Raw genomic sequence first — 16,136 nt, forward strand, 5'->3', positions numbered from 1 at the left:
TTCTTCTAAAATGACACACCCACACCGCCCATTGAGCTTTCATATTTTGGCACCTAAACATGTAAAGGACTTTCACACCCAGAGACTGATATCAGTGAGAGTATTATCTGTGTTTATTACATATTAATTTGTCTCTAATGTTTATTGATTGTACTGATTTAGATAAAAAGGGGAGATGGAATCACAATGTATATGGATCACTCCAAATTAATCACCTAATATTTTCTTTTCTCTAATACAGGCTTCCTAAACCTCCAGATAATTCAGTCGAGTAAGTTTATATCACTTATATTGTACCTTTTTCTTTATGCCTTAAAAGAAAGGCTGTTCCTCTATTTTATATCCACACTGATATAGTTTAAGTACTCTGGCAATAGATAAGGGGAAAGTTAGCACTAGTAAAAAAAGAGAGATCTTACTACAGAATGAACACATACAATGGTAAATGTATTAGTTCTTATCCAAAGCACCCACCCTCTTAGCAGGTGTTGATCTTGCTGGCTGATGGCTAAGGTCTAAATGCATTTTTCCTGACTCACTCTTGCTGGTGCCACATATGGTACATTCTCTGGGTTATGAATGACCTTGTTACTCCTCTGTTTTAGCAAAAGAGATTTGTTGGTGTTAAACTGAGTAACAACTCCCTGTCACCGCAGCTTGTTAGCCAGCCAAACAAACTCCCTTGGGCCATTCCCAGCCCTCTTTGACTTGCAGCTAACACTTGATACACCCTAGCCCCCAAGCCTCTTGGAAGAGCCTATCAAGTCTGCTGTCTCCAAAGAGACAAAATACACAGCCTGTTGACTCAGCTGAGTATTCACACCTTATTCTAATATAACAGCATTGAGATGACTTGATAATAAAACAAGAGAAAGTTTATTAATAAAGAACAGAGATTTACGTGACACTAAGCAAAGATAATAGAAACAGAAATGGTAACAAATAAAACATAAGTATAACTCACTTCTAAGAGACTACATGTAACCTTAGCAGGCTCCAGCCGTCATCGAAAGCAGTTTCTCACCTACAGCCATTTCTCAGTGTCACCAACCCAAATGGCTGGGATCCATCATTCAGAGATGCAAAGAGCACTGACCCCTTTATTCCCACAGGGATGGATCCAAAATGTCGTTTGGCTTCTCCTTAAATTCCTCAAAGTTTATTGTTTTTGTCAGCAAAGTCAGGATGAGCCCCTGGGGTTCAGACTCCAGTGTCTTCCTGATTTCACATCCTTGCGTTAATTTGCTCCTCCTGCATGCCTCCCATGCAAATGAACTGTCCCTGGTCTCTGGCATCACCATGCTCAATTTACATTAGAGACAGGGAGATAACTAGCCTCCCTCTTCTCTGGAAGAAAACCTGTGTCCATTTGTTTGGATACAGATGTTAAGCATAATATCAGTAAGTATCCATAATGCCTGATGTAGTGTCAAGGGACACATTTCACAATGATATGAATGACCACTGTGTCACCAGCTTTCATTTAATATCTTACATGACATTCCTTATAGATAAATATCATGACAGCAGTGTGTTTGTCAGGGTTGATAGAAGTTGCTGTTACATGATATTGAACCCTTTGCCAGTGGGCACGGAAGGGCTTTTATGGTCACGCGTCATTACCCCACTTAGATATATGGGCAGGGAGGAGGGGAAGCTCCTGTTTAGTGAAGAAAGTAGCTAGGGTATGGGCATAGCAGACTAGGTAAAGCCAAGCGTGGTCAGAAAGTTAAGCCATCATTTGTCAGATGCAGCCACTGTGGCCACATGCAGCCACCAGGGACTTTTCTTGTGGCCACAGCCTCCTGGGCAGTGATTGGGTGGGGTGTGGGGAGGTAAGCAGCAGCCCCTCCCTGAGAGTCCCCAGCAGGGGTTGGGCCCAAGCCCCCCCTTGGAGACACAAACTGGAGGATCAGGCAGCCAGTGAGTTCCCCACCTTCCTGGAGGTAATGGGGTCGGACTTCAGCCCTGGGGTGGCAAGCAGCAGGCTCCAGGAACGGGCTTTGGGCTCCAGCTGTGTGGTGGTGGGCTCCATCCCCTGGCCACAGGGCTTCAGGCTTGGGCCTCAGGCCCCAAACTATGGCCACAGGACTTTGGGCTCCATCCCCCAGGCACCAGGCTCAAGGCTCCGGCCCTGGGCTGACCCCCTCCTGCCATTGCCCTTGGCCTATGCTGCCTCCAAGGCTTAATTTATCCCCAGGCTTGCCGGGGCTGAGGAAATCTGCTGTGACAAGTGATACTTGTATGGTTGTTAATATCACTTTTTACTACAGACTTAGTAGCTGGCTGGGAGGCTGTGGAAAGTGATATTAACATACAACTACACCTCTACCTCGATATAATGCTGTCCTTGGGAGCCAAAAAATCTTACCGCATTATAGGTGAAACCGTGTTATATCGAACTTGCTTTGATCCACCAGAGTGCGCAGCCCCACCCCCGGAGTGCTGCTTTACCACAGTATATCCAAATTCGTTTTATATCGGGGTAGAGGTGTATCACTTTTCACAGCAGCAGACTTATTAGCTAGCAAGTCTAAAAAAAGGCAACCAAAAAAGCAAAAGAAACAGCAACAAAATTGACAAGCACATACAAAGCACCTTATTTGTGCCTGTATTCTGTTTAGGTCAATTAAAGAATAGAGACAACTGTACATTATTTTTATTATTAAGTCTGCAAATAAAAAAAAAACCTACATAAATAAATTATGATTTGGACAAGGCAGGTGCATATTTATTTGTTTTTCCTAAAGTTAATTAAGTATTTTAGGAACAATTGTCAGAGCGGCTATCAGCAAGATTTGATGGCTGAACTCTGAGGCCACCAAAAATTTGTTGTAAGAACCCCTGGCCAAGCTATTCTTTGTTAGCTTATTTCCAATATTTTGGTTAGTGGAGTACAGCCCCAGAAAAAGGGTGAGGTTAGCCTATACATAGTGCGTGGGCTGTGTTTTTTAAAGCAGTTTGGAAAAAGTGTCTGCTCATAATAAAATGCTGTAAACTTTCATGTTAGAGTTTTCTAGAGAACCCAGATCATGCTATTCCCTCGTATTAAAATAGAATCCCAGTGTTTGTTTCCCTCAGGACAGACCCCTGGATCCGTTATTGCATTTGTCACAATGTTTTAGGATTTTTTATTTAGTTCTTTGATTTCCTCACCATTCAATAGTTGAAAGCTGCAAATAGCAGCCCCAGCAATATGAGAAAGACTCAGTGAAATCCCAGTTCTCGGTGTCCAGAGTGCCACTCTCTCTTAGCACCCTCAGCCAGAAAAAACATTTTCTTTGGGCCAAATTTTGAGTTTAGATGCACAGGCCTAGTACCCATTAGCTTCAGTGGGATCTGTGCTAGGAGCTGAGGCTAGAATTTGCCCCTCTTTTCCACCTAAAAGTAAACATTAGTAAATGTGACTCAAGTACAAAGTCCATGCACTTAAAAGATTTGATCTTTGGGTTTAGAAGTCATAAGTTCATTTATTGCCAAAGATCATTATAGCCTGTAAGGAAGAAGCACCTCCTCATTCCTCCTGCCTTTTTTTTTTAATGTAAGTTGCTCCAAGTCTTTAGACCAAATGTTATTTACTAGCTTTCTTCTGCTTACTAATGTGTATGATCTTTTCTGCAGTACTGAGGTAAAATTAATATTAGAAGACATGTTCAGTTTGTATTTGACTTTTTATTTTACACTGATAAAATAGTTGCCAGTTACTGTAGTTGAATTGTAGCGTTAAGATGTGAAGCCAACAAAGCAGTTGAGCACTTTGGTGTTGCCTCTATATTGACCAATGCCCTGATCCAGCAAAGTGATTTTAATGGGACTACTCATGCTTAACTTTAAGTACCTGTGTTAAGGGTTTTGTTGGATTGGGGCCTACATGTGCCCAGACAATGGTACTGAAAGGGGTGAAAGCGGTAGCGTTCTCCCAACAAGGGGCAGTCAGCACAACTACAGTCCCCCTTTTTCCACGCACAGACGTAAGTCTAGAAAAAGAACCTTGCTCTTGGGGTATGTCTACACTACCCACCGGATCGGCGGGCAGTGATCAATCCAGCGGGGATTGATTTATTGCATCTAGTCTAGACCCCCGCGCGCTCTCCCGTCGACTCCTGTACTCCAGCTCGGCGAGAGGCACAGGCAGAGTCGACGGGGGAGCGGCAGCAGTTGACTCACCACGGTAAGTCAATCTAAGTAATTCGACTTCAGCTACATTATTCATGTAGCTGAAGTTGCAAAACTTAGATCGATTCCCCCCGAGTGTAGACTAGGCCTCACACTTGCCAGAGCAGTGCATTACTACTATACTAGGCCACTAAACAGGCCTTGTCTTCCCTTCTACTCTCCTCTTTTCCATCCTTCTTTTGGCTGTCTGACAGTACCTCATTTGATTTCAGTGTTCCTATGTTAGATGGCATCTCCCCTCACGTGCCGTCACTCTTCTTACACGCTTCTTATGGCCTGCATTTGCTTTTCTGAAGCTTGCACTTCTTATGTGTGAGGCAGGCGGATGCTATTTCTGTTGCGATTGGTTTTCTCCTCTCTGTTCTCCTTCCCTCCATACTTTTTTCTGTCACTGCTCCTTGTGTCTGGTTTTTGTCTTGTCATGTTGTCCTCCACCTTCTCCTATGCCGGTTCTTGAGTCTGTAGGAAAATACTATCCCTGAAAGTTTCTCACATGAGTTCTTCAGTCTTTTACTTGCCCTATTGTGGGTACCTGTCTCTGCAGAGCCTCTTGTCATGTACTATTATAGAAACAGGAGCACCTTTCCAACAGAGAGGATGGTTGTAAAGTTTATGTGCTCATGAGCCTGAAAGGGTAGTGTTACTCTGCGGGCTGAAGCTGTGGATGACCTCCCCAAGGAAGGCAGCGTAGGCCCAGGTAGAGTTGTAGGTAGCATGAAGATTATGTTGGTAGGGGCCTCTTACAAAATTCTGATCTGGATCTGGGCTCTGATTTCAAACACCACCACCCTCTCCCAAAGTCTTGATTTGGGTCCATCTCTAATTAGTAAGTAGAGATCAGATATTAATCTTGGTCTTCATGCTCCCACAATTGCAGAGCTGGTCCTAGAGTCATGCTAACTATACAGTCTTATTTGATGCCCCTTTGCCTGTAGAGGCACCTCTGTGGCCTAAATGCTGGCCCCAAGGGTTGCAACTACAAAGAAAATTTAGCTTTTTTACATAGGAAGAAAGGGAGGGAACAGGGAAAGAGCCTCAGAGGTCTGGGGGTGAGCAGTGGAAATTCTTGGTGAGGTAAGGGCAGGAGAGGTTAAAGAAACTAACGGACCCCCTCCTCTTTGCCTCTCATGCCTCCTCTCAGCTGAGCAATTATTGCATCTCCTTACAAGTGTCTGACAAGCAATGACCCAATGTCTGTTTTAAACACAGAAGATCAAATTCCTCCCAGGTGTAACTCCAGTGACTTCAGCAGAATTATTCCAGGGAGGAATTTGGCCCAGTTGGATATACAATATATTTTAAATATTAAGACAAATCTATATTTATTTAAAGTAAGGTAACTTTATTTGTTTCTGTTCTTCTTTCCATGTAAAATCAATCCAAGACAATTATCCCTGCCATTTCCAGTTTCACACCCCTACCAGACACACATCTCCAGATATGCCATGTTCCCAAACTTTAAATCACCAGAGGATCAAGACACTGGAATCCAAGCAAGCAGCCATCGACCTTTTCATCCCAACGTCCCTACAAAGGCTTATGATGTGATTGTTTTGAGAAAGACCAAAGGTAAAGCAGCATTTGGCATTTGTTTGGTGTTCTCAAATGTTTGTGATTTTGTTGAAATGAAGCCAGTGTGTGAAAATAATAGCGACAGAGCTAAGCAGCTTGGTTTAAGCTGGAGCATCGCATGTTGGTACCAAGCATGCTGCCATCATTTCGATTTCCTACAAAGATGAAGCATAAAATTTAGAGTACGATGTCCTCCAGTCATGGGAATACTTATTGGTAGTAACAGTCAGTGAAAGGATCTAGAAAAAGCCATGGCAGAGATCAAAAGTTTGCAAATCCTGGCCCAAATAAATTCCACTCTGAAGTAGCTCCATTGACCATGATAGTTACAGCAGGGATGAGACCCAGATGTTTACAAATGGCAGAATGTGCCTTGAGAGGTCATGGGGTACAAAAACATGTGGCAAACTTTTCCAAGTCCCTTGCAGTCTGAGGACTTGTCTACACTTACAGCACTGTAGCAATGCAGCTGTGCCCCGTAGCACTTAGTGAAGATGCTACCTAAGCCGACAGGAGAGCTTCTCCCATTGCTGTAGGTACTCCACTTCCCCAAGTGCTATGTTGACAGGAGAAGCCCTCCCATCGACACAGTGCTGTCTGCACCAGCGGTTTGGTTGGTATAACTACGTCGCTCAGGAGTGTGGGTGAGCGACATAGTTATACCAACATCAGTTTGTAGCGTAGACCAGGGCTGAGATGAAACCCACACACTCACTGTTTATGGCTGACTCCTGTATGTTTAAACAGTCACTGAACTGTTTATATTTTACCCCACTGAGGTGAAATCATTTCTAACAGCAAACTAATGCTGCTCAGAGAAGCAGTAAATTACTGTCACTCATTACTCACACTGAGTAGCATCTTACTCCACAAGTGGTCCCAGTGGGATTCAGGATGAGTAAGGGGCTCAGAATCTGGCCCAGTGCTCTGGTAAAATGTAGAGTTCTGGCTTTGTCCCCATTTCTCCAGATCACAATCTCTTTGTTGAAGTGTGTATGCTTTTTGCAGCTCTCTTGTCGGGGTTAACCAGCACACATGTTGTTGTTAGCTCCCCATGGCATTTAGGTGTGGGGGCTGGACGGACATTTCTTTTCCAGAATAGCAGGACTCTTGGTGCAGCTGCCAGCAGCTCTGCTCTGCATCTGTGTGAGCCAGGCACAGTTTGGTACTTTGTTTAAAAGAGAAGCAGCATATGCTGGAGGGATAAGAAGCTTTTCAGTTCAGTAGGAGCTTCTGACATTAAGCAGCAGGTCAATTTGCATTAATCAGCCACCTTCCCTAGTCACTGTCACTGTGCTGAACAGTGATGTTTAAGAGGGTTGTATGATATGGGGCTTCTTTGGTCAGCCATAAACAAAACCTTTTCACAAAGCATATAACATTGGAAGTACTTTTTTTTTTAATCTCTCTTCTGCTTTTTACTGTTCTCCATTCACACTAAACAATGCTAAGCAGATGTGTGGAGGTGGGTTTGCAAAACCTATTTTTGCTCAACAGGGGATCATTGGAGGCCATGGTCTATTCCCAGCAAAGCTTATCGGGTTAAGAATTACTTTAGAAGCAGCAAATGACGGCTCTTCGAAAATTCATTGCCTTTATTCGGTGTTCCCTCTGTATGATCTAACTTATGTGGGCAGGCGGGGACAAAAGCTTATTTACTTCAGTTTGCTTTTATTTGGGGAGATGGAAATCTAGACTGAGGGCTCAGGTAACCCAGACTGACTTTTCTCACTTAAACGATATAAAGAATACTTCAGGTGATGGTAGCGGGGTGGTTTACCCCACTCCTGGGATAAAAGGCGTGAGCACAGCTGAGGGAGACTGGTTAGGTAGCTGGCCACAGCTGGCCCTGATAAGAGGGCTGTGAGTAAGGAGCTGTGAGAGTCCCACTCCAGCCCTGGAGTGAGAAGGACTTAGCTGCCTGGGAGAGACAGGGTACCTTCAGCAGAGCAGTGTTGGGGAAGGGGCAGGCTGAGCTGGGGAGCTCAGACCTGACTATCTCCCAGGCTGAGGCCTGGCAGGAAGGCCTAAGGAGGTACTGAGGCTGCAGGGAGACAGCTGGGGGCTTGAAAGGCAGCAGGTCCAACCCCCTTGCCAATGATGAATGGCCATTGCAGACTGCAGTTCCCCCCAGAGAAAGGGGGCTAGATGACGACTGGCAGTAGCCACTGAGGCAAGGTGGGCATAGGGGGAGGGGGTTCCCCTGGGAGGAGAGACCCAGATAAGGGGGCCTGAAGTGCCCGAAGTATAAGTGGTGGAGAGTGATGAGGAAGCAGGTACCAGTAGGGAGAAACCAGCCAGCGGGAGGCGCTCTGAGGCTGGAGAGAGCTAATTCCCAGATGACCAGCAGGAGGTGCAGCGCCAGTGAGTCGGCGGCTTGCTACAGTGATAGTCACAAAGGTATTAGGCACCAAACTCCCATTGACTTGACGTGATTTCTGGGGGAGTTAGGTGCCTGCGTACCTTTGTAAATCCCACCCTTTGTGCCTTTATATAGCACTTTACATCTACAAAGCGCTATACAGCCATTAATTAGTTAAGCCTGACAATGTTGCTGTGAGGTAGATAAGTAGACATTATTCCCATGTTTGCAGAGATGGAAATTGAGGCAGGGAGGCCATGTAGCAGAGCCAGGATCAGAACTCAGGGCTTGTCTACACTTGCAGTGCTGCAGCTGTGCCACTGTAGCGCTTAGGGAAGATGCTAACTATGCCAATGGGAGAGCTTCTCCCATCACTGTAGTTACTCCCCCTCCCAGAGAGGCGGTAGTTATTTTGACGGGAAAAGCTCTCCCATCAACATAGTGCTGTCCACACCTGGAGTTCAGTCAGTATAACTGCATCACCCCCCTGAGTGATGTCATTATAGCGACACATGTTTGTAGTGTAGACCAGAGCTCAGTTGCTTCAGGCCTGTGCTCAGTCAGTTAGGCTACTTCATTCATCAGTGGCATTCAGTTCCACCTCTGGAAGTGGTTTTATGGGCAGAGGGCCAACGTTATAATTCACCAGTTCTTACTTATCTTGTAGCGTTTTGTACTTGTAAAACTATACAGGGAGAATGCAGTGAGAGTCTTGCCAAATTGGTGTCATTTTTTTAAACAAGAGCCCTTGCAATAAAACCCAACCCAGAGAGGATAATTAGTATACAAACCTCAGCCAGCAATGAACTTTTCTCTTTCCTTCTGTCCCTGGCTCTGCCTGATAGATATTATACTATTGCCTTTTTTTTTTCCTGAATCATGTAGGTAATCCATATAGACATGAAGTGATCAACATTCCACCTGGCTCCCAGAAGGAGGCCTTGCATTGGCCAGGACAACATGCATACTTTCATGTAGGTAGTTGTTGCTGTGATTAGGAAAATTCACATTTTTTTTTATCAAACAAAACCGAACCCTTGTAGAACTGATTTAGAAGAAATAAAGATGCCTGACTGTGTTTCAAATTAATTGCTGTTACAAACCCATTCAAGTCCTGAATAGAGCACAGTGTAGTCAAAACAAACAGCGGTCATTTTAGGAGAGATCTTTCATTCACCAAAAAAAACATGTAAATAAGATCAGAAGCTAAGAGAGGCTGTCACGCTAATGGCTCTTTTTGATGTAAGGGGTAAAAACCCATTTCCCAGTGCCCAATGTAGTACCCCAGAGACATGTAGGAGAAGGAAGTTCCCATCCTATATTAACAAAGTGGCCACTGAGCCACTTCTCTGCAGCCCCTCATGACTGGAGGGTCTGTGTAGCAGCAGATACTCTTTGGCCTTGCCCTGGTCCTGTTCTTATGTTGCCATACAGGGAGCCCCTCCCCACAGCACTGGTTTCCATGCCGTGCAAGAAGTGCACCTCCCCTACACAGATCTCTGAATCCAGCTCTGCCTCACACAGCTGAAGCACACTGGTTCCATTGCGGGGGTTCCTGCATGGACACAGAATGAGTGGATGGATTTGCCCCTAAATGTTAAGGCTCAGGAACGGCAGAGGCATCATGGCCCTGCCCCGCGACCCCACACCAACCTTTCTTCCCAAAGCCACAACCCCACACTGCCCCTTCTCCCCGAGCCCACACGAGGGTTGTCAATCCTCCAGGATTGTCCTGGAGTCTCCAGGACTTAACGATTAATCTTGAATTAAAGATTATATCATGTGATGGAACCTCCAGGAATTCATCCAACCAAAGTTGGCAACCCTAGCCCAGACCCTTGTGCTGTCTCTTTCTCCCGAGGCCCTGCTCCCACACCACCTCTTTCCCCCAAGACCTTGTCCTCCATTTACTCCTCTCCGCCTTGACGCTTGCACTTAGACAGTAAACAGTGGGAGGGGCTTAGCCCTCCCACTTTTAAAGGTGATGGGGTCATAGCCCCCTGACCCCGCCTGTTCCAGCACTCGTGTTAAGGCTTCTGCTATTGTTTGTCTTCAGATGAATAGAAAGACCAGGTCTCTGCTCAGCTTAAGTTAGATGAAAGACATACCTAGGACAAGATGAAGAGTATAGGGCAGGCCAGTGGTAAACAAAATGAGGATACAGATACAGCTTTTGGGGATGCAGTTTCCTATGGATATTGAGAGATCCAAGCCTGTTGACTTGACAATCCCTATGAAGCACCCTATTAATATGAATGGTACATAGGGTCCAGTCTACTGTGTCCTTGAAAATATGAGAGCAAGGAAGAGCCTCACATGAAGATTTTAATCAAAGTGTCTTGTTTCAGATGAATTATGCAGATGTTAAATATTCTAATTAGACTGTAATGCAGGGCTGAATTCCAGTGGCGCAGAATGTACGAACTACCCCCCATGAGTAATTTATCAGATAAACTTAACAGAAAGATTGCTGGATGAGGAGTGGGGAAAATGGCTAATACTGAGTTAAATCAGTAAGGATTGCTCACAAGAATAAGGGGCGCATAGGCCCTTAGTACAGAAATATATGTATGTCCAACTCACCCATGCTACCACTTAATGTTTCCTAAAAAGACCATATTTTCTAATCTTTTTCATATCAGAACTTTAAAATACATACAGATACCCCATGTCTTAAAATCACCTCACCTAGATGCAGCAAGATTTTTATATTTTACCTATTTTATTTTTTTCCTCCAGTTTCCTAAATTTGTTGAGGGAAGCAATCAGATATACTATCCAAAGCCACCAAAGACTGTGGCTCCTAACACTACATGCAACCCACTGGAACCTAATCTCTCTCCACGGACAACAAACATGCTGCGAAATGTAGAAAGGGCCCAGTGGATAACAACATATAACCATGATTTCACAGGTATGCATTATTTTTAATATGAACGAATAGAGATAAAGAAGAAAAGGTAACATGATGTCAGCAAAAGGGGTTAGCCAATGGATTTATTTTTCCATTTTTGAGTCCTATTTCAAGAATTGGGGTATTTTTAAAAAGCAGCTGCATATATGATCATTGTCACACAGGGTAACAGTTATTTGAGTTTTTCCACACCCGTGACTAAGCATTTCTTCTCATTTGTCTAACCAAAGAAGACTAGAAAATAAAATATGTTTCCATTAAGGTAGAGGTCCCATGAATCCCCTCATACTGGATGATTACGACATGAAGCTAATTGGCAGAGTAACTGGAGAATTAGGGGAAGACGTGGAACTTGTAAGTACTGCAAGAACCTCATCCTGCAACCAGACGTAGCTTTCATGAACAGGAGTAGCCCCAGATATGACTTGCAATAGTAGCCCCAGTAATGTGTGTTTACAAGATCAGGTTCACTCTAAACTGGAGATAAATTATTCATAAGTTAAAATCAGCAGTGGTCTATTTTGTAGACAGAAGTTGTATAATGTATCAGAGATTTGTTCAATTACTAATTTTCTTGATTGTGACTCTGCTTAGTTGCATTTTCTCTCTTATCTTTGAAAGCTGTCGCCAGCACGTGACAGCACTTTACAGTACTTTTTGCCTCTATAAATATTGGTAATGCCACCCTTAAAATCAGAAGGGAGGTCTCTTGTGAGTGGTGCAACAGTGCAGAGGCTGAAACATATTGGGTCAGATCCTCAGCTAGTGTAAATCAGCAAATCTCCATTGAAGCCACCAGCTGAGGATCTAGCCTATTGCCTTTATCAGACTCAGTCTTTTTTGATAACATGTAGACGTGGCTTCCATTTGGTTAAAGTCCATGTAGCATCACAGGTTATTGTTTGTCTACCACGCAGAATCAGCTGAGGTTTCTGAGATAGTTTTCCATTCTGCTACTTTCATGTGAGTTATTTGCCTTTTTATTTTAAGGTGCATCAAGAATGTACAACTTCTTCAGAGTTCTCTGATTCTATTTTAAAGTGCAGTTCTATTCTGCAATGGGTAAACTGGCTTTGGGAGGCTCCATGTTTATTGTCTCAATAATTTTAATATTAAATGTGCTCAGGATACAAGTAAAAATGTGTTTTCATAACTGCCAGCCATGCAAACTCAACATCGGATATGAAAATCAAGCTGAATTGCTCTTTTCTCATGCATCATTACCTATAATAAATGTTCTGCAGGCCAATTTATGCCCTCAGTGACACCCGTGCAGTCCCATTGTCTTCATGGAGTTTGCACAGGTGTAATTGATTGGAACGATGTAAAGGATTCTGTTAATAAGGCACAAGAAGGAACCGATTCCAAGTCACTTTCCCACAGCTATGTTGGCTGTGCTGTGCTAGCAAGAGTAAAAAAATTAATTCAAACTCCTTTTGTCACAAAAAGATCCAGATGATTTTGAGTACACACAAGAAGCAGATCTGTTGAGTGAGAAGGAACCATTTTTACAAAGTCAGTTTTAAGAGTAGAAACAGATAACATTGTCAAAAGCATTTAAGTTACTTGGGCTCCTAAATCCAGTTTTTAAAAGTGACTTAGTCACTAAGTGAAAGTCAATGGGATTTAAATGTCTAAGTAGCTGTGTCACTATTTAAAATGGGATTTATTGATATAGCGTATGTCTTCACTGCAGCTGGAAGTGTAATTTCTAGGTAAGGGGAACATACACACACTAGTCTTGATTGAGCTAGCATGCCAAAAATAACAGTGTCGCTGCAGTGGTGCAGGAAGCAGGACGTGTTAGTCACCTGCATACATGCTCAGGGCTGAGACAGGATAGTATTTAGGGAGTGAAGACATATCCTTAGATGCTTTTGAAAATGTTTAGGGTTGTCAAATAATTGCAGTTAATTCAAACAATTAACTCAAAACAAATTAACTCAATTAAAAAATTAACTGCAGTTTTAATTCCACTGTTAAACAATAATAGAATACCAATTTCAATTTATTATAAATATTTTGGATGTTTTTCTAAATTTTCAAATATGTTGATTTCAGTTACAACCCAGAATATAAAGTTTACAGTGATCACTTTATATTATTTTTATTACAAATATTTGCACTTTAAAAAAGATAACCAAAAGAAATAGTATTTTTCAGTTCACCTCATATAAATACTGTAGTGCAATCTCTTTATAATGAAAGTGTAACTTACAAATGTAGAATAACTATTTTTGTTATATAACTGTACTCAAAACAAAACAGTGTAAAACTTTAGAGTCTACAAGTCCACTTAGTCCTACCTCTTGTTCAGCAAATTGCTAAGACAAAAAGTTTGTTTACATTTACAGGAGATAATGCTTCCTGCTACTTATTTACATTGTCACCTGAAAGTGAGCACAGGCGGTCGCATGGCACTGTTGTAGCTGGCGTTGCAAGGTATTTACATGCCAGATACGCTAAACATTCATATGCTCCTTCATGCTTGAACCTGTAGATTGCACTATCTTTTGTTTTTCTTTTTTTACAGTGCAAATAGTTGTGATCGATAATAATAATAATTTTACCCCATATCTTAAACAGAAAAGCTGCTGAGTTTTCTCTTACAGGTGACCTGGAAAAAACAGTTTTTGTCCTTTTTCGGCTCCTTTATGATGTATAAAGAAGGCTTGAAAAGTATATTTTCAACAACTTGCTTCTAGAAGAGAAAATCCAAAATGGCAGCTCTCATTAATTCAAACATAGGTTAGGTTTTCTTGCCCTCTGGCCTCAGAACTTGTGTCTGTAAAAGGTCCACTCTGGGACAGACTTGTTTGTCCCAACAATATTATTCCATTAGCACTTTAAAATAAATAGCAGAAATAAAACATCTGGGTTATTTGAGTAATTTTTAGATTGCAAGCTGTACCAGGTAGGGACGGTCATTTACTCTGTTTGTACAGTATCTAGCACAATGGGGCTTTGACTTAGTTGAGGCTCTTTGGTGCTACTGCAGTATAAATAATTAATAATGAAGATAGATCAGTGGTTCTCCAAACTATGGTCTGCAGAGAGCTGGCTGGCCATATGGTGTTAATGATCCTCATTGTTTCCAACATTAAAAGAAGCTAAACAATATACATTAACGTAAGCATTTGTTGGCATTGCAACATGGATGTCATAAGATCATAAATAGGAGGGATAGTAACCATAGAAAGTGGGAGAAGAGGGCACAAGAAACCTTCTCCCATTTGTGCCCTGTACATAGATGCTGGGCACAATATGTTCATTGTCCTCTTCAAGCAGAAGGTCTCTGAGTTTAGCCTTCCAGTATGCTCTGGGCAGAGGTGGGATCATGGTCTAGGCTCCTCCCCTCACCCAGCAAAGTTGGCCTGTCTATGTGAGGGCACTCACTGCTCACTTTGAAAGGATGAAGTAGTGGCCATATTCCCCAGGACTCTGTGCCCATGTCTGGCAGCACGCCTCCACACCACCCCCAGTGTGGGGCTGTGGATGAAGAGTCACACTTGAACCCTTTCGGTAGAGTAAGCAAATGATCAGCCATGACACTCCTCCTTTGTGAAATGCATAGGCTTAGATGCCAACCCTAATCCTATTTTTTCCTCCCACAGAAAGAAACATTTCTGCCTAGTCTCTCGCAAGTAAGGCCCCTAGAAGGGCGCATTGCACGTTTGCTCCAAAGTCGGCGTCCCCACGAATCAATTTTACAAGAACGGGATTCCTCAGATATCCATGTGCCTCCAGTTTTGTACACAGTTCATGCTGTCATACCCAGTTGCTCAGGCGTGATATTTAGCAATAGGAAAACAGCAACAAATCTGGATCAACAATGTAAACATACAGAAAACGAAGCCAAGAAAAGGGATGGGGACTCACTGCAGACTCTTCATCTGCCTCAAGCATGTTACCAGAGAGGTGAGAGTCAGGATAACAGACCTATAGTAAACAAATTTCAGAAAATCACAGATACATGGAAAACGGAAGCTTTGTACAGAAGGCAGCTTGCAGTTACACCTGAATCTGAACCTTCTCCCACACCATCTTGGAATTCCCTTTACTACGAAGATTTGAAACCCAGCCATTTAGACCAATACATTGTATGGCATAACCCAGTTAGTCTTAGTAAGCCAAGTGTACCAAAGAATCAAACTGGTGGAGAAGGTGGAAATTTTCAACCTGAGTGCAGTGATCAAGAGGAAACCCAATATGCTTTGAGTTTGGACGGCAACCCACCCAACATGGCATTGCCTGAATGGATTCCTAATTCTGGGGTGCCTCGACCTCAGACATCATTACTCGAGCTTCAGGATTCCTTTTCTAAAACAGGAGCACACAAACGTTTTCATAATTCTATTACAGGAGAAGCAAAAGACCTCAGGGATAAAATCCATGAAGGGAGGAGGCACACATTCTATGGCTTCAATTCATTTTATTTCTATAACTGACATGTGCCTTTGTCCCTTTAAATTAAAAAAAAAAAAGACCTAATCGATCCCTCTCCTTGTATTTATGATCTGATGTTTTGTGGCTTATATTTTGGACTCTTTTCTCTGTTTTACTGGTAAAGTAATGAAAAGAACATCCACAGTCTGAGACACAGATATGTTTAAAAAACAAAGGTGATGGAACACAAAATTTAATTGTAGTGAATCACCAGGGATGGACAGCATTCACCCAACAGTTCTGAAGGAGCCCGAGAATTAACAGGTAAGCCAAACGTGTAATTTGCCATTAAGCACAATCACCAAAGGACTGCAAGGAGCCACTAGAGTAGCTGTTTTTAAAATAAGGCCTAAGGATGATTATGGGAATCAGCTCAGTGGTTGGAAAAACAGTTGAGAAAAGTATAAAGGACTTTAGAGTATATGATAGAAACAGAGCAGCACTGTTGTGGGGAGCTGGATTGTGCTTCTCTACCTGTTTAGGAATCCTTGACAACGTTAACAAAATAGAGGCTAATTGCAAACCGCTAGACAGAATGTACTTAAACATTCGGAAGCATTTTGATAGTGGCCTCCCCTAAAAATGAGAAGCTATTAAGGAAACTTAGTGTAAAGCCCTATTGCAGGCTAAGAACTCGCTATGAAATAAGGACACAAAATGTAAGAC

The 16,136-nt window shown here is 42.8% G+C and overlaps 1 protein-coding gene across 6 annotated transcripts in view; it reads left to right on the plus strand.

Moving 5' to 3' along the window:
• The window catches only part of C2H7orf31 (chromosome 2 C7orf31 homolog), a 40,849-nt gene extending 25,334 nt beyond the window's left edge, over positions 1-15,515 (plus strand). For all 6 annotated transcript variants that reach the window (XM_045006489.1, XM_045006491.1, XM_045006493.1 and 3 more), the window contains exons 5-10: positions 242-271; positions 5,561-5,745; positions 8,996-9,084; positions 10,850-11,024; positions 11,287-11,378; positions 14,639-15,515. In XM_045006489.1, the coding sequence (XP_044862424.1) occupies positions 242-271; positions 5,561-5,745; positions 8,996-9,084; positions 10,850-11,024; positions 11,287-11,378; positions 14,639-15,472 (1,405 nt within the window). In that variant the 3' untranslated portion in view covers positions 15,473-15,515. The remainder of the gene's footprint in view (positions 1-241; positions 272-5,560; positions 5,746-8,995; positions 9,085-10,849; positions 11,025-11,286; positions 11,379-14,638) is intronic.
• Positions 15,516-16,136: the final 621 nt, after the last annotated feature.

The sequence above is a fragment of the Mauremys mutica genome, chromosome 2, assembly GCF_020497125.1.
Source record: "Mauremys mutica isolate MM-2020 ecotype Southern chromosome 2, ASM2049712v1, whole genome shotgun sequence".
Lineage (NCBI taxonomy): Eukaryota > Metazoa > Chordata > Testudines > Geoemydidae > Mauremys > Mauremys mutica.